The 22,331-nt window shown below is 43.2% G+C and overlaps 1 protein-coding gene and 1 long non-coding RNA gene across 8 annotated transcripts in view; one reads left to right on the forward strand and one right to left on the reverse strand.

The window, feature by feature from the left end:
* Window positions 1-22,331, forward strand: part of LOC133455135 (calcium/calmodulin-dependent protein kinase type II subunit beta) — a 63,453-nt gene that overhangs the window by 23,326 nt on the left and 17,796 nt on the right. For 4 of the 7 annotated variants that reach the window (XM_061734015.1, XM_061734014.1, XM_061734017.1 and 1 more), the window contains exons 7-14: window positions 1,369-1,471; window positions 2,935-3,018; window positions 3,103-3,197; window positions 3,281-3,403; window positions 4,429-4,512; window positions 5,565-5,607; window positions 15,245-15,316; window positions 16,417-16,451. In XM_061734015.1, coding sequence (XP_061589999.1) covers window positions 1,369-1,471; window positions 2,935-3,018; window positions 3,103-3,197; window positions 3,281-3,403; window positions 4,429-4,512; window positions 5,565-5,607; window positions 15,245-15,316; window positions 16,417-16,451 — 639 coding nt within the window. Of the gene's footprint in view, window positions 1-1,368; window positions 1,472-2,934; window positions 3,198-3,280; window positions 3,404-4,428; window positions 4,513-5,564; window positions 5,608-15,244; window positions 15,317-16,416; window positions 16,452-22,331 lie in introns of all 7 variants that reach the window. The other 3 variants (XM_061734012.1, XM_061734013.1, XM_061734016.1) reach the window with 1 other exon arrangement.
* On the reverse strand, window positions 11,039-11,728 carry LOC133455138 (uncharacterized). Its single transcript, XR_009783488.1, has 3 exons — window positions 11,685-11,728; window positions 11,232-11,563; window positions 11,039-11,095 (listed from the first exon to the last, which is right to left on the reverse strand). It is a non-coding gene; the product is annotated as an uncharacterized LOC133455138 (long non-coding RNA).

Consider the following 22,331-nt stretch of genomic DNA (forward strand, 5'->3'; position numbering starts at 1 on the left):
TTATGTTGTTAATTTTGCTAACAGACCACCGTGACTGGTTCTGCGTTGGTCTGGATGGGTCTGAGGACGGAGCAGACATTCGAACGTTGGTTAAACAGCTCTGGCAGCACTTGCTTCAGGGTTGTTCCAACTCTTGAAATGAAGGCATTTGGACAGATTTAATCAAAATGAATGTAACCTGATATTAATTAGACTACAAGACTTGAAAGTAATGTCTTCTCAAAAAGTTGATGTTTACCGCCGCGTAGCAACAGTCCAAATCCCTCTGGACAGTCCCTCGACTCGCCAGTCTGGAGGACGTGGTGTCCAAGGTCTCCGAGAAGAATCTCAAAAGTGGATTCTTCTGACGACAAGACAGTTGCCCAGTTTACCCCAGTCCTCTTTAAAGAGTTTAATGGGTTTGGGCCCAGAGAGGACAACGGTGAAAACCGGGTGGAAAGTGATTCCCATCCCAAAACTGAAGCCCCGAAGATCCAATTTTGATTCCTGGCCTTTTCCTTGATGTTCATTACATGGAAATTTTCTCTGATGAAAGGGGTCGGGTTTCCTCCCGGCCACGGCCTTTTCCAGTGGTACAAAACATACCGAACAAATCGCAGCAGGGCTTTATGCGATGACTCATGCAGGAACGTCCACAAGCTACTATTACAACCAACCAAGATGACTGCAGAACCATCAGTAGCACCTTGGATAAATACGTTTTTACTGTCATTCACCAGCGTCTCTCGTTGTGACGTCACATAATACGACTAGTTGGCCAAGAGATTCCTCCAGATTCTTGGATAGTTGTGATATTATTTGCTTTAGATGATCAGACTTTTAGAATAACCACAAAGAGGCAATACAAAGGTTATATAGATGTACGGAGACAAAACAGTAACAGTAACACAAAGAGACACAACATCAGTACACAACAAAAATGAAAAAGTAAACTCCACAGATGAAAAGACAGAATCACCCTGAAGATGAAAAGACCGTCAAACACATGCAAACAGCCCTCTGAAGAGGCGGGATAAATAGCTACAAAGCTGCAAACTACAGATTTACAAAAACTGCAGGCTGAAATGAATATGATAATGGAACAAAAGAAAAACGAGATCACTGAGAGTCAGAAGTAACCACAGAGACGTAAAAAAGAAAACTCGGAGGGACAGAGTACGATCATGGACCCACAGAACAGCAAAGAAATGCAAAAAGAGATCCAGATGACCCCGGCAGTTTAAAAATGTAAACCTATCACCAACAGGCTAAGAAACAGTCACCTCCGCTGACCCCCACCACCAGTCACAGCGGTGGGTCTCGGTCCGCTCCAGTCGGTCCCCCCAATGCTGCTGACGCTACTGTGTTGTGTTTCTGTTCCACCTCCAGCCGGAGAACCTGCTGCTGGCTAGCAAGTGTAAGAACGCGGCCGTCAAACTGGCGGACTTTGGCCTGGCGATCGAGGTCCAGGGAGAGCAACAGGCTTGGTTTGGTGAGCTACACACATTTGTGGACATTAGTATTCGTCTGGTTCCAGCTTTGTTGATTAGTGATCAGACACTTTAATGACAGCTTTTTGCGCAGCTTGAACCAGAATCTGGTGCTAGAACACATTCGGTGGTGCCCTGACCTCCCCATCCCTGTTTTTACCGCATTAGTCACACCCACACACACACACTCATCACCAGGGGCTGGAGTGAGGTCTTCCTCCACCCATGCTTCCTGCATTTGGCCTGGGGAGGGAGAATGATTGTCCATGTCTTTGTCAGTGAGTGTATGTTGGTGTCTGGGGGTGGGTGTACTGCGGTGGACTGGCGGCCTGTCTGGGGTGCGCCCCTGCCTCTCACTGTAGTTGGCTGGGACAGGCTCCAGTAGACCCCCGTGACTCTGCAAAGGATAAGGCGGGTATATAAAATGGATGGATGAATGGGTGTCCATTGTCCTGCCTGGGTTTGGGGCTCATTGCTGTTGGGCTTGTCTGGGTGGCTCGTTATTGGGAGTCCCGCGCTCTGTGCCCGTCTCCACTTCCCCCCACTGCCCTTGCAGCTGGGCACGCCTTTGGCTGTGGGGTTCATTGGGGTGGGTGTTGGCCCGCCGGCGTCGACCGTCGGGGTTGCCCCGTCTCTCCGGGCAGGCTGACCTCTCGCCGGGTGGGGGTTGTGAGCCTGGGGGGTGTGGACCTCCTGGCCGCATGATCGGCCCATGCCAGATGGTTGGTGCTCGGCTGGGTCCTGGGGTATCACTGTGGGTTTCCTGGCTGCCTCCTCCCGTGGTCATGGGGGCCCCACCCCGGGCTTCCCTCTGTCGCCTGCCAGGGGGGGGGGCTTGGTGGCGGGGGATCTCCCCCCGCCCTCTTCTGGTCCTCCTTGCGGCTGCTGGTGGCCTGGGTTCGGGGTTTCTTCCTTGTCGGCTTCTGGTCTCTCGGGTGGCGTGGTTGTACCCTCCCTCCTCCACTATAGTTGCAGTTCAGGTAAAGCCTAGTTTTGGCTTTGCACCCCACAGCTACACAGACATACACACCTGCTCACTCACCTACACACTCACTCTGCAGTTTTGGGGGACAGGTAATCGCAGTATCCTAGTCTTGATTCAGTTCAGAGACCTGAAATGGTTGCTGTTTGTGTCTCTGCCTGTTCTCGTGGCTGTTCGTTTGTTTTCTCTCTTGCAGATTTCCAAGGCTCGTGTGCCCGTTGTGTGTTTTCCTGTGTTTCTCTCAACGGATGTCAACCCTCAACACCCCCCTCCACCTCAGCCCCCTATCCCTCTTACATATATGTTTAAAAAATAAATAAATAAAAAATAAATTAATTAATTTAAAAAAATATATAATAATACAAAAAGATTAGAGATTGCCCCAAACAATTGCCCAGGTTTTGGTTTTGTGATAACCTCGAGCACAATAAAAGATGAGGAACAGAAGCCCAGCTAAGTGCTGGTTCTTGCTTTTGTGTGCAGGCTTTGCAGGAACTCCGGGTTATTTGTCCCCAGAGGTGCTGAGGAAGGAGGCGTACGGTAAACCCGTCGACATCTGGGCGTGCGGTGAGATCTCCGCTTGTTTTTCTGCCCGCCGCCTCGTCGCCATCCTGCTTGTCACTTTGATAACGACTGTGTTTCTGTGTGTAGGCGTGATCCTCTACATCCTCTTGGTTGGGTACCCTCCGTTCTGGGATGAAGACCAGCACAAGCTCTACCAGCAGATCAAAGCCGGAGCCTACGATGTGAGAAGGGCCGGCTTTCACGCACTTGACATCACTTGCTAACCTGTTTACAGTTTGTAACGTTGTCTTTGGGCTCGCTTCAGTTCCCCTCTCCAGAGTGGGACACAGTGACTCCGGAGGCCAAAAATCTGATCAACCAGATGTTGACCATCAACCCGGCCAAGAGAATCACCGCCCCGGAGGCTCTGAAGCACCCATGGGTCTGTGTACGTATCCACTGTCCTGTTACCATCTGTGAACCACCAAGATCTGCTGTTAAACAGTTTCCAAATATCTCTGACTGAACGCCAGGTCAGCTGGCCCCGAGATAACAACTCCATCCAGGATACCGCCATATGTGCGGCAAAGATTTGCTTTTTTTGTGTAAAAACATAAAATCATCTAATTGTGGGTGTTAGTATCATGCAAATAACACTGCAAAGTGTCCAGGGCCTGTGGCTGCAAAACAAGCCCAAATCATCACCGCTCCACCACTATGCTTGACAGTCGTCCATGACGACCTCCGTGACTTGCTGTCTAACACCAGGTAACCAGTAACAGCAACGTGAACAGGGCGCATTGCTGTTATCTTTCCCTCTTGGTATTGTGTTAACACACCTGAACGTTCCACACCAGAAAACTTAAAAAACTTCTGCTTCTGTAGAGGTCTGAACACCTGGTGAAGATCAGTTCATCAACGATGATGATTAGCAGCAACTAAGTGCAGCGTACTCTCTTAGATCATGTGGACTCTATAAAGGGGTACTTAGTATTGCCTATATGAGTTTCCTTTTTCTCTCTTTTTTGGTTCAGTTTTTGTTAAATAAATAATGGCATTGTAAAGAAAAAAGATACATTGTTACTTAGTAGATGCTGCTGGACCCACTATAATAAGATTATTTTTTAAATTATATTTTACACAAAAAAAAGCAGACAAACAAATCACTATTTCTGAACATGTACCACCAGGAAGCTCATGCTCACTAATCCACTCTTTGCTTTTGCAGCTCAGCTTTTCCAGCAGGTTCCGCTTCATGTCCTCATGAACACACAAAAAAACATCTATGGTCACCATGAAAGCCAGCATGAACGTGTTCATAGCTGGATTTCCTCCAGGAGCGTTGTTACTTCAGTCAGAGCATTCATGCAGAGTAGATTCTTTTCGACAGTTTCTGCCCACATAAAGCTGTCACTGTCTGAGCTGCTCTTGGCTGATGTTTTATTTTCAGCATCTCTCTTTGTCTGCTCCCAGCAACGTTCCACAGTGGCCTCCATGATGCACCGGCAGGAGACGGTCGAGTGTCTGAAGAAGTTCAACGCCAGGAGGAAACTCAAGGTGTGGTCTATACAGATCCGGCTGGCGTTCTAGTAGTGAATAAAACATTCATAAGAGTTATGCACATCAGGGTTTGATTGATTAATTATTATCAGCTGACCTATATACCGGAAAGTCTGGAAAAAGTATCCAGATCATAATTATAGAACCTACAGTACAGTGGCTGTGCTGGCTACAACAAACCTCTAAATCAGAGGTTCATCAAATTCATTTTCATTTGACCCCTCTATTGTGTCCTGTAGCTTAGCTAATTAAAGATAGAAAAACAGAGAAAAACAACATATATATGTTGGTATTAAGTTCTTTTTTTTTTTATCCCCGATTTTTTTCACCCAGTCAGTTCTGGGCATTGCTCACCCTCTACCAACCCCAGGAGGGCCATACTGAGCTCAAGTGTCCTCCTTGACTTTAGGAGTGAACCGGCCGCTTCTTTTCACCAGACAGGGTGGGCCAGACGCTTCTCTGGCCGGACGTAGCACGTGGAAGGATCACGTAGATCCTCCACACCCAATCTAGCGCCCTGGCTGGTGAGAGGGGGCAGTGTATAGCCCAGGACTGTTGCATGTTTTTGTGAGGGTAGCTACATTAACTACATTAACTACCCAAGGGAACATGGGGAGAACATGCAAACTCCACACAGAAAGACCCTTTCGCCAACCAGGGTATGGGTGCTGATGGGGAAACTTAACATGCACTCAGCCCCCACAGCGTCCCCAGCAGGAATCAAACCCTGTTGGTATTAAATTCTAACAAGCCAAGCTAACCAGAGTAACTGTAATGCTGTCTGACTTTAAACGCATCAATGTTAAGTTCTATCTTAGGTCACTGAACGTAGTAATCGGTTTCAGGAGTTGAATATGTCTGCTATCTGCTAGTTAGCTCCAATTGACTGTCATTATTAACCACTTGTTGCCATAATCAGTCTGGAATCACTGCTAATTAATGTCGTTGTCAGTGATTCGGGACATTTTACACAACAGTATGAACTTACGCATCATGTCATGACCATGACAACAGGTTAAGTTCTTCTGTCTCTTTCTTTTCCTGTGCAGGGTGCCATTTTGACAACCATGCTTGTATCAAGGAATTTCTCTGGTGAGTGCCATAGACTGTATGAAAAAAAACTGAAAAAACTTCACATAAATACAGGGGTGCAGACTGAATCGGAGCCCACAGGTGGAAGCTGGGGTGGAGGTGGGACATGGGTGAGACATCTGGAACACATACTTCTTGTTTCTCATGGAGGTAAAAGAAAAACTGGAGAGGAACCTTTCAGGGAGGCAAATGTAGGTTGTCCTGCCTGAACTCCCTCCCGGCGCTCGTCTCATTTTTAATATTTAAATTTTAAATTTTAATAATATATATATACAGTGTATATATATATATATATATATATATATATATATATATATATAAATATATATATATATTTATGTATATATATATATATATATATATATATATATATATATATATATATATATATATATATATATATATATATATATATATATATATACATATATATATACATATATATACATATATATACATATATATATATAAAAGTCATCTAGATTTTATTTTATTTTTCACTATAATTCTAACTAAAAGCTACGTGGATCTTAGAGTAGTTCATCTTGATTTTATTTATTTTTTATTCAAAAGTTTTGTACAAAGAAGAACACTTGAGAGATTTCTTTTACAAGTTCTACAAGTTGTTTTCAATCAAAATAGTGCTTTTATCATTATTATTATTATTATTATTATTATTATTATTATTATTATTATTATTGTTGTTGTTGTTGTGGTTGTTATTATTGTTATTCTATGGTGAATGTACTATTTGTTGGTAAAAGATCCAATTATCCATTTAGGTTTTTTATGTCCCTCTGTCTCCACCCACTTATCCAAATATGGTCGATCTGGGAATCAAAAGGAGCTTGACGGCCAGATAAATCTGAGACTTCAAAATATAAATTGATAGACCAACGGATTACGTCAGCATGAGTCTTTTGACTTTTTTAAGACTTTTTTTTTAAAGTTGCAATTAATGCATTAATTATTATCCTCATTTAAAGCAGCACAACGTAACTTTCAGCTTTTCTGAGTTTGGCGGCATCTTTTGGACAAAAGCGGTAGTGTTTTACCAGAAAGAACACTACGTTTCCCATGAGCACCAACGCGTACTGCCGGAAAACTCCTGTCCCGTCGGGTGCATTTGTTTTGATGAGAAGACGGGACGCTTTTCTGTTTCACCAAGTGAACAGAGGGAACGCAAAAAAAAAGATGTTAAACTGCTGGAAAGGAACTGGAATTTACCGGGATACCTTAAACAAGGAAGCCAGGGAGCAGTATATGGAGAAAATAATGATTATTAACAGTCTGGATCCATATGAAATCCCTACTAAAGTTCTGCACAACCCACGTCTTAGGCTACCTTGTTTAGGAGTGTTTGGCAGCTGCTTTGGTAAATGTTTGACTCGAGTCGCCATGTGTTTCAATAAATTAGTATAATAGTACAACATACAGTACATGTTTTGTATTACTCTTACTTTTCTTTTCTTTTTTTTTGACTGATTTATTTTTTTCCTCTGCAGCTACAAATCAAATAGTTAATATTTTTTCCTCAACAAAATTAATCGCACCGCAGAGAGCTGGCCAACAACTGCGTTTAGCTGGAGAAGTGGGGAATAAAACCCGTTTGAATGATCCGACCCCGGTCTGTGAGTGTTTGTTTGTGGTTTAATAAACCCGTGTTTTGATCCGACGCCCGTCTGTGTGCGTGTTTGTTTGTTTACTGAGGAACGTTATATTTGGTCGGACTCGTTACAGCCACGATCCAACCGAGCGAACAACTTTTTTACTCTTTTAATTTGTTATCTCAGATAATTGGCCGGCATCCGTGGTTCTGCCTCCGAGCAGGAAAGCGGTGAAAAGTTAAACCATTAGCAATCTTTTCCCAACGTCTGTTGTGTGGAGCTGCTGCAGCTACAACACAGCAACGGGTTACCAGCTTCTGCGGAGCTGCGCTCCAAGCCCCGCCCATTTTCGCCTCGACTACGAATCGGGATGGAGGGGGAAGTGACGTATGTGCCGTAAAGCAGTCAAAGCCGTAAAAATGTGTCGTTTTTTAGTGTGGCAGGGTTCCTACCATGCTCCTCAAAGTTACATAGTGCCGATACAGACCCCCTCAGACCATGACAGAGGTGTCATTAAACCTGTTGTAAGTTGATGTACCATCACAATGACTCTGGAAATATTATATTAAGGTGGAAAAGTTACGTAGTGTCGCTATAATAGCAAACATGTCAAAAGGCAGAAGAAACGTGTGAAAGTACACCCGTACTGCATCCATCAGCAAACGTGAGCATATCTGTTACAGCTCTAGCCGTTTGCTGGTCTGGAGCAAGGAGGTTTTAACACAGGGCAAAAAAGGAAAAACAAAGGCAATGATTTTAGAGGAGTCACTATTGTTTTCCATGAATCTGTTAGGGATTATGAAAAGCTTTCCAAACTATTTGGAGTCTATCTTTCTACAGTGGGACTCCACCTTCTGTGTGGGGTCTGCCCCGGTCTGTCCGGGTTGGGGGGGTCTCTGTGGCGATGCTCCTTGTGGTCATGGTCGGTGGAGCCTCTCGGTGTGGACGGCCACCCATAGGTAGTGTTTTCCTCACCCAGGGGCCTCATTTAAAATGGACTGCGTAGAATTCATACTAAAAGTGCACGTACGCTCAAAAACCGAAAATGCCGGGCGCAAAAAAAAATCCGGATCAATAAAACCATGTGCACGCAGATTTGCACGCAACGTTCCTTCATGAATCACAATCCAGCTGGAAAGCTGCGCAGCTGAAACACGCCCATAAATGCATATGGATGAGCCTACTGAGCATGCGCAGTGGCTTCCTGCAGCCTGTTTGGCGTCAGAATCATGGATCTATTATAAAACGGTCAGAATGAATGAGAGGTACCAGCCACCGTGACACTGACTTTCGCGGAGACAGAGATGTTGTAGATGATGTGGAGGACAGGAAAACCACATTATTTGGTGGTCACAGTAAAAGTTAGAATAAGTATATAAATAGTATACAATAAAATAAAGCGAGTGAGTGGCAGCACGCCGTTGCTGCGCTAAACGACGTGAGTTCCCCGGCGCAACAGGGGGACACACACACACGTCCCCCCGTCTTTTCAAAATCATGTTTTTTTCCCCTTACTTTTTACAGTTTAAAAACTAACGGTAGGCTCAACCTTAAATTGCAAATTATCAAGACACTGTATGAAAGCGATACGAAAACGGCCCCGCAGCCCCGCTTCACCCCCGCTCCCCCTCCTCCTCCTCCCTACCCTCAGAGCTGCTCAGGGCGGGTTTATGGTTCCGCGTCACTGACGGCGTAGCTGCGCGTCGCCGCGTACCCTACGCCGTAGGCTCTGCGTCGTTTTAACGCGGGACCCTAATTTACAGGGCTCTCAAGTTTCATGAAAAGTTTGGAGTGAGATTACATGTATTAGGGCTGGTGCGACTTGAAATTCTGTGCGTTTTGGCCGCAGCGGCCCCTCGGCCCAATCTAGACTCCCAATTATTTTTGCTACTTAAAAACCAGTTCAAGTTTACATACTGTTTTATAATTGACCAGCATAAATAAAAATGAAAAGAATGGGTTAATCCAATAAGACAAATCCAGCTAAATAAAATAAATTGTTTTATTAATAAATTTAAGAAAAAAACCAACCAATGGATAATAAGTAAGACACTTTTCACAACAGCAGTGCTCAACATTTGTGTGTGTGTGTGTGTGTGTGTGTGTGTGTGTGTGTGTGTGTGTGTGTGTGTGTGTGGATTTCAGTTTATGAATGGTGTTTTGTGTTGTAAGTGTTTGCAGCAGATTTTGATGCCTTGATGACAGAGCTAGGGGGCTCCCATTTAAAGCACTGTGGCTCAAGGCCAGCCATTTTCACAGTCATGATGGATGAGAGTGTTCCATCCAGGGCCAAACTGTTCCTTGTTTTGGTTTTGTTCAGTCCCACCATGGAGAACACTCTCTCCGCATCTGCATTGGAGTGTGGAAGCACTAACACCAGTTTGGCAATCTCAGACAGCCGTCCAAATCTGCTCAAACCAGTCACCTTTGAAAAAATGTACCAAGGAGGCCTTATTACACTCTTAAATATTTGCATTTATAAAGTTGATAAAGTAAATGTGTATGTCAGATGGTGCAGAATATTTCTTACCCTGTTCTTCAGTGATGACATATTCCCCCAGAAAGCCTCAGTGTCAAACGTGGCTGGGTCTTGGGGCATAGGGATGTCCATCAGTTGATAGTCCAGGAACTCCTCACTGAGCTGATCGTGCTCTTGGGGTCCGTGGAATGGAAGCAGTTCAGGAAACCTAAAGAACACAATGTGTACGGAATTGATAAAGCTACAGTAGGAGAAACAACAAGGTTTGTTTTTCAGATGTGATCATCAAACTTCACAATCTATTCAAAATGTGAAACCCTTACCTTTCAACAAAATACAGAGCATCTTCCAATAGAGTAAACAAGAGACTTTACACTTAGGAACAGGTAAGTAATAATAGTTGTTTTCTATACGTTTCCTTAACAGAGTTCATTAGCAACCAAGAACAACCACAACTGCTAATTTGCATAACCCTCGTACATTTATATCCCATGACATCAGGGACATCAGTCTCATATAACTGAATGAGCAGTACTCTCACAAACAGTCTATTTGTGGTCAGTGGGTGGACATTGTATGAGTATCTGCCTATGAGAAACTTGGGAATATTACCTGGCAGTTGGTTTGATGGGTCCTTGTATTGGATGTCATGAACTCCTTGGTTCTGCAGTGCTGCAAGCTTCAGAAACTTTGCACACAACTTGCGGATGAACTTTGTCATCTACAAAGTTGTAATTCAGAAAAGATTTTCAAATGACATTTGAACAATATGTATGAGCAAATGAAAAAATGACCAAGTACAGAACATTATTTGCAGAAGCATAGCTCAACCCTTCCATTTTACTTCTTCATGTAGAAGGAAGATTGAGGGCTTCTCTCTCTGGAGTAGGAGGTTTAAGGTGGAGAAGGCTGGCAATGTTGCTTGGTAGAAGAGGAGGTACACCTCTGTTAATGGGTTAGAAAATGCACCCACCAGCCTTCTAAACCTTGGTTGTTTCTCATCTGTAAATACAAAAGTATAGGTTGTGCATACCAAATATGTTTCAGTCTTGTAGTAATCTTGCATTTGTGTCAGTGAAATATGCGGCTTACTTAATGACTTGAAGTAGCTGGTGAGTGGCTCATACTGCTGCAGAAGGCGGGTCAAACACCTCTCCAGGCTCAGCCAACGAATGGAATGTGTTGAAGTATTTCCATGTACTCGCTTCCATGGAACTCACAGAATTCTGTGACAAGAATGTAACATCCTACATTTCAGTCTAATGAAAGTCTTCTTCATGTCATTTGTACTACACTGGTGCTGTTTAAATCACAAACCTGACAGGTAACCCTTACGGTTGGTGAAACCCTTAAACCAGTATCCAACATCCACAGCCAGATCCTCTGGATCAAATCCAGTCACCTGCAATACATGATGTTTTATAATGACATTACATTCAATCACATCACAGATTCATTACACCACAGCTCAACAAACTATTTAACCTGGGATTAAGCTCAACTGATAGGTCACTGAAAGCATACATGATCAAACTTACTTCCAAAAACCTCAGTCCAGCTTTTTTGGCGGTATTGTGGATAATGTGGCAGGGGCACCCATGGATGTATGTGTTGGCATTTTCCTTCAGAATCCTGGATGCAATGGAATTTCTTGCTCCTGTATTCACAGGTGCGTTGTCAATTGATAAGCTAACACAATTTCCCCAAGGTATGGCGTGTTTCTGTAAGACCTCGTTCATTTTTTGGAAGATTACTTCCGCTGTGCCACAGCTACGCCCACTTGTTGTGCACATATCCAAAAATCTATGGACAACTTTTCCAGAATCACTGTCAAAAACTCGCACAGTGAGCGGGTTCATCTTCTCTTGTCCTGCAATGATGAGATACATGTTTTACAAGATTACACACCACACTGAAATGTTCTGTGAAGAAATAGGTACTGGAAAGTGTGGAAAACAAACAAATGTATACAATGGCTATCAAAACAATACCTGTATCATTTGACCCATCAGTGATCAAGGTGAATGGATTGTCCTTCATCTTCATGACCAATTTGTTCCTAAAATGAGGTGCCACTGCTTCATTTATTATGCACGTTGTTTTCGTGCTGGCACATTTGAAATTTTGTGCTGTGGTGGAATCTCTGAAGCACTCCTTTAATAATGGGCTGAAATGGTCAGAGACAGCAAATGGCACATTATGCTGCACCATTGCCACAGCCACTTTTACTTCAGCTCTCCTTGTCTGCAACAGAAAGGGATGAATTTAAGCACCAAATCATATAAACATTCCATGCAGTATTAAGTGTTTTGTTACTTTTTTATTATTATAATAACCTACAATGTTACGCAAAATGCAAACGAACGTTATCACAAGCTTTTTACTTTTCATATGTACCTTGGCCTCTTGTGCTGTTATGCCACACACAGAAGCTGGGGCAAAAAAGTAGTAATGCCACTTGTGGACTGGATAGCCTGCTCTTTAGCCTGATGTCCTTTGCTTTTAATATGTCTGTGCACGTCTGTTACACCTTGATGGGCACAGGAGTTTTCCTGTCTGCAGACAGAGCACCAGTAGTAGGAGCTGGTGGTGCCTACGGTGATGAATGGCCATTTTGCTGACCACTCACTTTTAAAAGAGCACCTATAGGTGGCAGCTCCACTTAATGGCCGCTTTTTCACCATTTCTGCTGTCTCCTCTGCTGTCTCCTCCGCCGTCTCCTCCACTCTCTCCTCCTCTGTCTCCTCAACTGTCTTCTCCACTCTCTCCTCCTCTGTAGTCTCCGCCGTCACTATCTCCCCTACAGTCTCCCTTTCCGTCTTCTCCATTGTCTCTTCCACCATCTCCTCTGACCTGGCAACCTTTTTAGGGGGCTGACTCTTTGCTGCCCAGAATGCAAGAATGCTCTTTTGCTTCTTCCCTGACATCTTTGAAATAGACAAAGGCAAACAGTAAAAAATAGGCACACTTTCTGTTCATCGTTTACTCTTTACTCTTCAGACTAAAACTATAATCCAGTGGCGGACCGTCAGGGCCGTCTAGACCTTCTCTGAAGGCCTAACTATTATCAAAATAATTAAAAAATATGGTGTCTTTAATAAAACTTTAGTTTACCTATTGTTAGACTTATCTGAGTTTATACATATTGCCGGCTTGCATTAGAACGAAAGTATATATTAGATATATATATTAGAAAGTATAAGCACCTGTTTATTTACTTTACATTTAGTTGACTGTGTGGCTGTGGCTTAATCCACAGACATGTAGCTCTGTTTCGTTATGGTTTGTGGAGAAAGCACTGGCTTAGAATAGGGGAGAGCTGCTCTCCAAGCTCAAATAACGTTATACACAATTGTGGGCTATTTGGGTAGACAAACTCACATATGAGGATTGGAAGAATACATGATTACTTTTTTCTAGGGCTGTCAAGCGATTAATTTTTCTTTAATCGTGATTAATGGCTGAATTTCAGTAATTAATCACATATTTGCATGTATAAAATTCTATTATTTTGCATTTCACAACAGTTTTTAACACCATATTAACAATGTAAAGCAACTCTTACCAGTGTATGTTGATTGGTAATCAAATGAATGCAAAGAAAGTTACTTTATGAACTCAACTTTTGGATTTATTTCGAATAGAACACACATAAATTGTGGTTTATTTGGTAGTGTGACTCATTTTAATTTGATTTGCATTATTAGGTTTCCAAAACAGGTGCACTAGCTTCCCCTATTCTTTTTTTGCTCAATAAACGAAGCATCAGTGGAGGCCAGACTACAAAACCGCCGCTGAATTAATAAAACCAACATTAGGACACCCAATAAGTGAAGACTTACAGTTTGCCAATGACTAACCTAGTGAATGATAATAAATGAAGTAGTTACCTACCATTTACCTTGCTTTGCTTTTCCAACTCGTCTGCAACCTGTGCGTGCACGCGCATCCACGGAACAAGCACGCAGCGGGAAAAAAAAACTGCCCAACAACAAGACATACTATTTTCTGATTGGCTGGTAGGTCACTAACGCGGAACCGCTGTAAACTCAGCAGAGAAATCCTCCTCCGCCCCGCCCGTTCAGTATTAATTTCTGTGCGCTCGGCTTTATCACTTCTCAGCGTGAGAAATGTCAGGTGTGGCGTGTGAGCGTGTGAACTGGTTGAAATGCGTGTGTCTCACGCTCAATGCGTGAGACTTGAGAGCTTTGCTAATTTAGGCACCATACACCCGCACCTAAAGGTTTCGCGCACGTGTAAAACTCATTAGTCCCTTTAGGGAAGAAATGAGGGGCTCCGTGGAGCTCCCTAAACGCAGCCCCTCATTTGTTCTGTCCTAAAGCGGTGGGTGTGAGGAGGTTCCCAGCGTGTCACTGCAGCTCCTCCTGACTGACTGAGCTTCACACACAGAGAGACACGATCAGCGCTATTTTATTTTATTGTATTATTTTATTATTATAAGTCTAATATATGTTGTGATATGTGATGACATTATTAAGAGTATGACATGAATCTGGCTTCATTTCACCACCTCACAGCCTGTCCCCGTGTCTTAAGTAAATTCTTACGGGAGGGTCCGAGTTGCCGTAAAGATACGCAGATTTTTCGGTTAGTTTTTTCTTTTTAGATCCGAGGATTTGCGTAGAAGGTGGCTTCCGCAACTTTCAGGCGCTTTTTCTGCGCAAGCAAGCTTTATAGATGAGGCCCCAGTGGATCGTTAGTGCTAAGCTATGTCACCAGTCCACTTACTGTGTGTGTGTGTGTGTGTGTGTGTGTGTGTGTGTGTGTGTGTGTGTGTGTGTGTGTGTGTGTGTGTGTGTGTGTGTGTGTGTGTGTGTGTGTGTGTGTGGGCGTGTGAGTGTGTGCACATGTATATGAGTGTGAGTGAGTGTGTGTACGCGTGGGGGGTGGGGGGTGGGGCCGTATGGAATGTTTTAAATTGTGTTTTTTATTGTTATTTTATTCTGCATGTAAAGCACCATGTGTTGCATTTTATATTGTATGATTTGGTGCTATACAAATAAATAAAGTTTAAGTTTAAGTTTAAGTAAGAAACATTATTCAGCAGCATATCTGCAACAGAATTAAAAGTCCAGTTGGCCTGGTTGAAATTGGTTCCTAGCGGCGTCTGCCGGCCTAAATGAACGGGTGTGACCCTGGGGCGTACTTAGACTCTTCACACACTGTTTCTTTGATAGGTAAATTATGATGTGGTGTAAGTATGTCATGATACCTGATACGTGCAACCTTAGGATTAAAAGCGTGGTGACCCAGCAGAGACGTCCAGTAGAAACCGGTTTAGTTAGGTGTTTGACAGAAAGCACATCAGCCTCTCAAGGTGGAAACATAGAAACCAAGATGAGAAACTTGATCTGATCAGTCTAGACGTCCTGCTGTGGAGCATGGAGGAGCTCAGACTCCCCATCGCTGTTTTCTGCAGGCTTCCTTGGCTGAGATCACATGACCTGGCCTCCTCTGTCACACTCAAGAGGATCTGAAATAAAGTAAATACATTTTTGCTAGATCCCAGCTTTTATTTCTGCTGTTGCAGTGGGTCGGCAGACGACTGCGCCTGCTTCCATCAGCGCCGTGGCAGGAACCACCTCCGGCATCGTGGAACAAGGTAAACCCCCCTCACCCTCTGCCGCTTCGCCATCTACTCCCCGGTGCTCTTAAAACTTCACAACCTTCCGTCACACTGATCTGACATGATTAAACGGAAACATCACACGCGCTCCCTCTTGGCTTGTTTTAATCTCTCTTTCTAAATCTCTCTCTCCCTCTCTGCCTGCCTTCATGCTCCTCAAACATTTGCCAAGGTAAGCATCCTGGAGAAGCAGGGCGCTGTTCCTGTCATGGCTTGAGACTTGACTCGGCTTGTGGGGAATTAAGTGAGGAATTCCTGCAGTTAGGAGAGGATGAAGAGTCTTAGATGTCAGGCTTTAAATGTGGGATGTTAAGAAGAGTCAACGCTTGTGAGCTGCCCAACGCCGGGGGGGGGGGGGGGGGGATTAATGTCAACACGACTCTTGCTTTCTGCACCGTTTCTTCCTCTTTCATCAGCGTGAAAATCATTTAAGCACTGAAACACAGACGTTGTGGCTTCATAGTGTTCATTTCTGCCCTCATGTCCTGCTGCACTAAACCCATGAACGGCAGTAATCCAGCCCACTGCTGAGATTAACTGACCCATTACCACACACCTGCATCTCCATCCCACTCCCCTCCTGCCACCACTTCTAATCTCCTGGTGATGTGTGCATCTCTGCGCCAGTGTATTTGGATTATATCAAGAGTTAGTTAGACCCCCCCCCCCTCCTGATGCCCTCTGCTTATCTAATACTTTGGCCAGTGGATCAGGGTCAGGGGGTGCCAGTTGGATGTGTTTTGGAGCCACTGTGTGGTGTTTTTTAGTCTTTTTCAAGGACGAAAGGAGGTGTTTTTCCTTTTTTTTAAAGGGAGGGATGAATCCCACTCAGAGTTACTCTTTCTGTCCTTCCGTGGGGGGATGTGTGGATCCTGCACGTTAGTTTGTCAGAATTCAGGCTTGTGGATGAGCAGGTTCATTTTTGTTTTTTGTCATCATATTTTTTGTCTGCATGCGTGCATGAATGACCACTAAGCTGCTTCGGTGTGAGCAGATCTGAAGAGCTGTGGTCATCAGAACGTGTATGATGTGTACGCTTCCATCTGAGGGTGTGTCATTCTGCCTCTCTGCAGCAGCCAAGAGTCTCCTCAACAAGAAGGCTGACGTCAAGGTAAGATGGATTCCTGTTTCACTTTCAACCTCGTCCATCCGGGCTGCTTCTGCATTTGTCATACATGCTTTGATCAACGGGTGATTATATTCAGGAGATTGAATAGTTTTATTCTGATTCATTTCGGCCAGCTTGGCTCAAGTCACATTCATCCGATTATGGTTTGTTCATGTGAACGAAGAGTCTTGGCAGAGTTAGTCAGGGTCTTCCACAGGGTTCTGTACTCGGGCCGCTACTTTTCACTACGCGCTGCTCTTATGAACAAGCACAACTTTCAAAGTCTTAAGGGAGCTTGAGGCCGGATTGTGGCAGGATTTATGAAAAAAATCCGTATACATTTTAAGTTTTCTAGTAATAATGTCAGATGAAGCGTTCCAAACCCAAAAGAATGAGCCCTCTAGTGTATGTCTCCTTTGCCTTGAACAGGCTGTGTGCTGCAAAATGTACTGCAATTCGGTCCCGAATTTCCCGCGCTGGGCTGCGGATTTGACGTCACATAACGCTGCATGCACGTTCTCCCCGTTCTCGGACAGATATACTAACTAGAGGGCTCACTCTTTTTGGTTTGGAACGCTTCATCTGACATTATTACTAGAAAAATTAAAACGTATACAATTATTTTTCATAAATCCCGCCTCAAGCTCCTTTAAATCAAGGCCGTTGGACTTTCATTTCCTTTTTCTCTGGAAGACATCCCCTTCCATACAGAGGGAATCCTCAGTTCTAACAGAAGAAAAGGAAGTCCAGTTGATTCAAGCCTTTGAGAGTTACTCTGACCTTGGTGGCTGGGCGTCTACACCAGCGCATGAGGCAGCATGGCAAAGCCATCTCACCATCTTGTCAGCCTGATGGTCAGGATTGTTCTACAACCATAAATGATATATGCGCTAAATTAGCATCACCAAAGGCTCCAAACTCACATGATGCCAGATCCATGCAGATAACAGCCAGACAGTCTGGTATCTTCAGAGTCTGCTGTTGTTAAGGAGCAGTGCAGCTTCATTATTGCTGGGGAAGGATGGAACAACGAACCGCGGAATCACTGGTGATAATACCTTCATCCTTTTGCTCCAGAAGGAAGGTGTTATTAGCAATATTGGTTGTTCTGAATAACACCTGTTGGACGCTCCTGTATGAGTAATCACATAAAGCCCACCCCTGCCTAGTAGTGATTCCAGTGGAAGTGGCTGGGAATGTAAGGTATTTTTAGGGGAACCAGAATCTTTTCATCTGAGAAAATGTTTGAAAAGTGAATGGCTAAGTTCTGACAAGGTTCTGGTCCTCTGGAGTACTAAAAAGACCACGTCAAGTGCAACAATCATGTGGTGTAAGTTTGATCCCAATGGACCAATTTATCAACAGGATCTGCATAAGTTCACGTCCTCACGGAGGTGCGTGAAGGTTGACAAAAGCACTAAAAGGACCTGAGAAGCCAGGAAAGATTCTGACTCCCAGAAATTATTTATACACATATTATCACTCTTGTTATCGTTATTGTCTTTCTGTGCTGCATAACGATCCTCATGAATAAATAATGTACAATAAATCTTTATTTTGCTCTTGGTCTGTAAAGTCATGAAATCATCATAAAAATTCATTTGATCACTAATATAGAAAAAAAGAAAACATGGTAGTAAATAGAGATTTAGCTCACTAAATGCTGTTCAATCTTCTCATGGCTTTAATATATTGTCAACTTCAGCCAATCAAAAACATATAACTGGTTTCATTGTACCGTTACTTGATATAACGTGTGTTCCTCCTCACCGCTGCAACATCAGCAGTAGTACTTGAGAAGAACATTTTGTTGGTTTTAAAACCATTTCCAAACTGTTTGGAGTCCAGAAAGGTGTCGAGTGGACGTCCCAACAAATCTACCCCAAAGTCAGACCATGTAATGCAAAAAAAACCCCAGGAGATCCATCTGTGTCTCTGTCTCTGTCACTGAGTGAACCATGAACCATGAACTCCTCTGTATGCCAGAGTCTTCTACAGACACGTGAGGACACCTGTCTGACAGATGAAGACGTTTTTAAATAGTTATATGTTGTTCATCTGAGGTTATATTTGCTGAATACTCTATTCAGCAACTTCATACTCTATTTTTCCAAAAAGGAAGTATTAAAAGAGGGAGTATTAATTTTTGCACAATTATTAAAGACTTTAAGTCAGTTCCTTCAAAGAGTCGACAGACATTGTGTTTCAGGGTGAAACCTGACACCTGATCGGGACTTTCCATTCCTGCTTGCCTCCGAAGTGTCTTCTCAGGAATGTTGAACTAGAGTTCTGTGAATTTTGATGGGAAGTCAGCAACGTCTGAGTTTATGGAGTTCAGGACCAGAGTCTTCACATGCTGGTAGAGCGACATTCCAAAACAAGGTCACCCCTAGAACTCCCAAGATCTTTATTCAGCTGTTGTATTTTGAAGATAGAGAATAAAACACAAAACTACAGATCTGAAGTTCGCTGTTCAGATTTTGTTGTACGTTTCTTATTTATTTATTTGTACATTTTATCACATCCTCCTCACTGTCTCTCTTGGCCCATTTCTGTGCCTCCTCTTCCTCCTTCAGCCTCTGCTCCTGCTCCTCCTCCTCTTACTCCTCCTCCTCCCCTTCCTCCTCCCATCATTTCTTCTCTCGCCGGTTGGTTTGATGCTAATCTCAGATTATTTCCCACCAGATGATTAATCTGTGGCTACGTAATGGCAGACTCGCCTGAGCTGCACCCTGACGTCACATGGAGGTGGGCCTGGAATCAGTTTAGAGTTTTTGTATTATTATTATTATTATTATTATTATTATTACATATTATTATTATTATTATTATTATAATTATAATAATAATAATAATTATTATTATTATTATTATTATTATTATTATTATTATTATTATTATTATTATTATTATTATTATTATTATTATTATTAATAATAATAATATTAAAATTATTATTATACATCCTTTTATTATTTTTAAATCACTATTACCTCACCGCTAGAAGGTCCTTATCCAATCCAATATCAAGGATCAAGGTTGGATGTGTCTCATATATTGAGTAGAGTAAAGTAAAGAGTAAAGTAGACCATCAGTGACATCAGCCGCAGGTTTGATGGTTGTCACCTGGTTGTCACCTGGTTGTTACCCGGTTGACACCTGGTTAACACCTGGCCGGGGCGTGTTGCGGTGGTCGGTCAAAAGTTAAAGGCACAACGAACCATATTATTGTTAAAATGAGAGTATTCTCTCTTGGCTCTTAATTCACAGCTCAGGTTTCAAGGTTTCCACTAGAAAGGCTAAATTCTGTGTGTCTTAAAGCGATGACAGCTAGCCATTTGACACAACAGAATCTTTTTATGTAACTGGTGTTAAAATTACATTAAAATACGAACTAATGCATATTTTGAGGCAGGGCTTTAGAATGACTGCTGCATTGTGGTCTGTGGCGTCACTCAGCTAACTTTCATCACTTTAGCTACTTAGCATGTAGCATTTTGGGGAATTTGACATTTGAGCATTGAATTAAGAGAAAGCAGAACATAATCATTCTTATTTTAATGATAACTATGTTAATTTTCCCAAACACTGCTGTGAACATCACACGGTTGAACTTAAAGGGTCTGGGGGTGATGGTGACACGCCGCAGCAACTAGCAGGAGCTACTTCTACCTCTAACCAAAGGCCAGGCCAGCAGCCGTGGGGCAAGTGGTTGCCTAGCAACAAATGCCACATTAAAGAGTTCTGGACTCTGTCAGAATAAATTTAAGGTACTGGAGAGGAAAATACGTCCGATAGTCGAATCTCGGATTCAAGAGGAACAATGCGGCTTTTGTCACTGGACCAGCTCTGTAACCTCTGTAGGGTGCTCGAGGGTTCATGGGAATTTGCCCAACCAGTCTACATGTGCTTTGTGGATCTGGAGAAGGCATTTGACCGTGTCCCTCATGCCATTCTGTGGGGGGCGCTTGGTGAGTATGGAGTCCGGGGCCCTCTATTCAGGGCTGTCCGGTCTCTATATGATCGGAGCAGGAGTTTGGTTCGCATCGCCAGCAATAAGTCAGACTTGTTCCCAGTGCATGTTGGCCTTCAGCAGGGCTGACCTTTGTCTAGGGTTGCCACTTTTCAGAAATAGAAATAAGGGACGCCCCGATTTCAGCAGCGCAGGCGCCAAAAAAAGGGAACATCCCCAAAACTAAAATGCATAGAAATGTATTTATTTTATATGAAAGAACAAAATGATTTGATATAAAGTTTAAAGTGCTTTAATAACATTGAACTTGCATGACTGTAAATATAGCAACTGAAATGCTATGTATGTCCACATCAACCAAGATGTACATGCAAGTAAATATAAATACTATAGCCAACAGGTGAAGGTTGGAAAATTAGAATATGGTGTAAAAGTTAATTTATTTCAATAATTCAACTTAAAAGGTGAAACTAATATATTACATAGTCTCATTACATGCAACGCAAGATATATTAAGCCTTTACCTGTTATCATTTTGATGATTGAATTGTTTATTGATTTCATAAAATATGAAAAAAATATATTTTTCTTTTATTTGGGGTTTTCATAAACTGTGAGCCATAATCATAAAATCATAACAAATAAAGGCTTGAAATATCTCACTTTGCATGTAGTGGGAAATAATATATTTAATTAATATATTTGAGAGCGAACCAACACATGTTGCTGTCTTTAATATATCCTGTTCTTTATTATTATTATTAGTTCGTTGTTCATGTGTGTGCGAGTGTGACAGACGTGCATCATGGGACAATTGTGAAATACAGAATAAACTGGGTTCCAATACGGAACTTTTAATTCCGAATTACGTAAGAAGACGGGTGGCAAGCCTGCCTTTGTCACCAGTTCTGTTGATAATTTTTATGGATTCTTGGCATAGCCAGGGGCAGGACAGGGATCTGGTTTGGGAACCACAGGATTTCATCTCTGCACTTTGCAGATGATGTTGTCCTGTTGGCTTCATCGAACCGGGACCTTTAGCATGTGCTGGGGTGGTTTGAAGAGGCGGGGATGAGTATCGGTAGGCTACCTCCAAAACCGAGGCCATGGTTCTCCACCGGAAAAGGGTACCGTGCCCTCTCCAGGTGGGCGGAGAGGTCCTGCCTCAAGTGGAGGAGTTCAAATATCTCTGGGTCTTGTTCATGAGTGAGGGAAATTTGGTGCGTAAGATGACAATAAATGCCAAGGGTGCCACATAAGCTAAGCTAAAATAGTTACCATTTTGAGGACACAATTTACCTGTTCAACCGTTGGATCCAGACCCTAGTGGTTGGTGAAGGAACTGCAACCTTTGATACTATCAGGTTGGATAGGAGTTTTGAACTTTGCCCATTTGCAGATTAACTGAAGATGGGCGGAGTCACCACCTCAAAAATGCTGTCTTAAAAACAGGTTTTTAAAAACTCTGTGGGTGACGTCACGGAAGGATTGTTGACTTCTGTGATAACTGATGTAGAGTGGTCATCGTCAGACTCGTCCTGGGGGTCTTGACTGCCGTGTTCCAGCATTAAAGCTGTTTAGGTGGCCCCTGGTTCAGAGAAGACCCTCCTATGGGTGATCCGTGGGATATCTGGTCTTACTTTAAGAGTGGCTGTTCTGCCGGACTGACACTCCAGCTGAATGCTGACATGGGCCGAGCCGCTTCAGGGCTGTTTTGTGAAACAGCGGGTTCCACTTTCAAACCCCAGAGACCCTGGGTCGCACTGAACTCCTCCTCATATTCCTAAAACTGCAAAACAAAGTAGCAAAAATAGTTGGTTACATGAGATGTTTTCAGTCACATCATCTCTGAAGCAGCGGCTCTGTAGTTAATGTTATTCGTACCGCCTCGGTCCTGTCGGGAACCACGC

The sequence above is a fragment of the Cololabis saira genome, chromosome 11 (genome assembly GCF_033807715.1).
Source record: "Cololabis saira isolate AMF1-May2022 chromosome 11, fColSai1.1, whole genome shotgun sequence".
Taxonomy (NCBI): domain Eukaryota; kingdom Metazoa; phylum Chordata; class Actinopteri; order Beloniformes; family Belonidae; genus Cololabis; species Cololabis saira.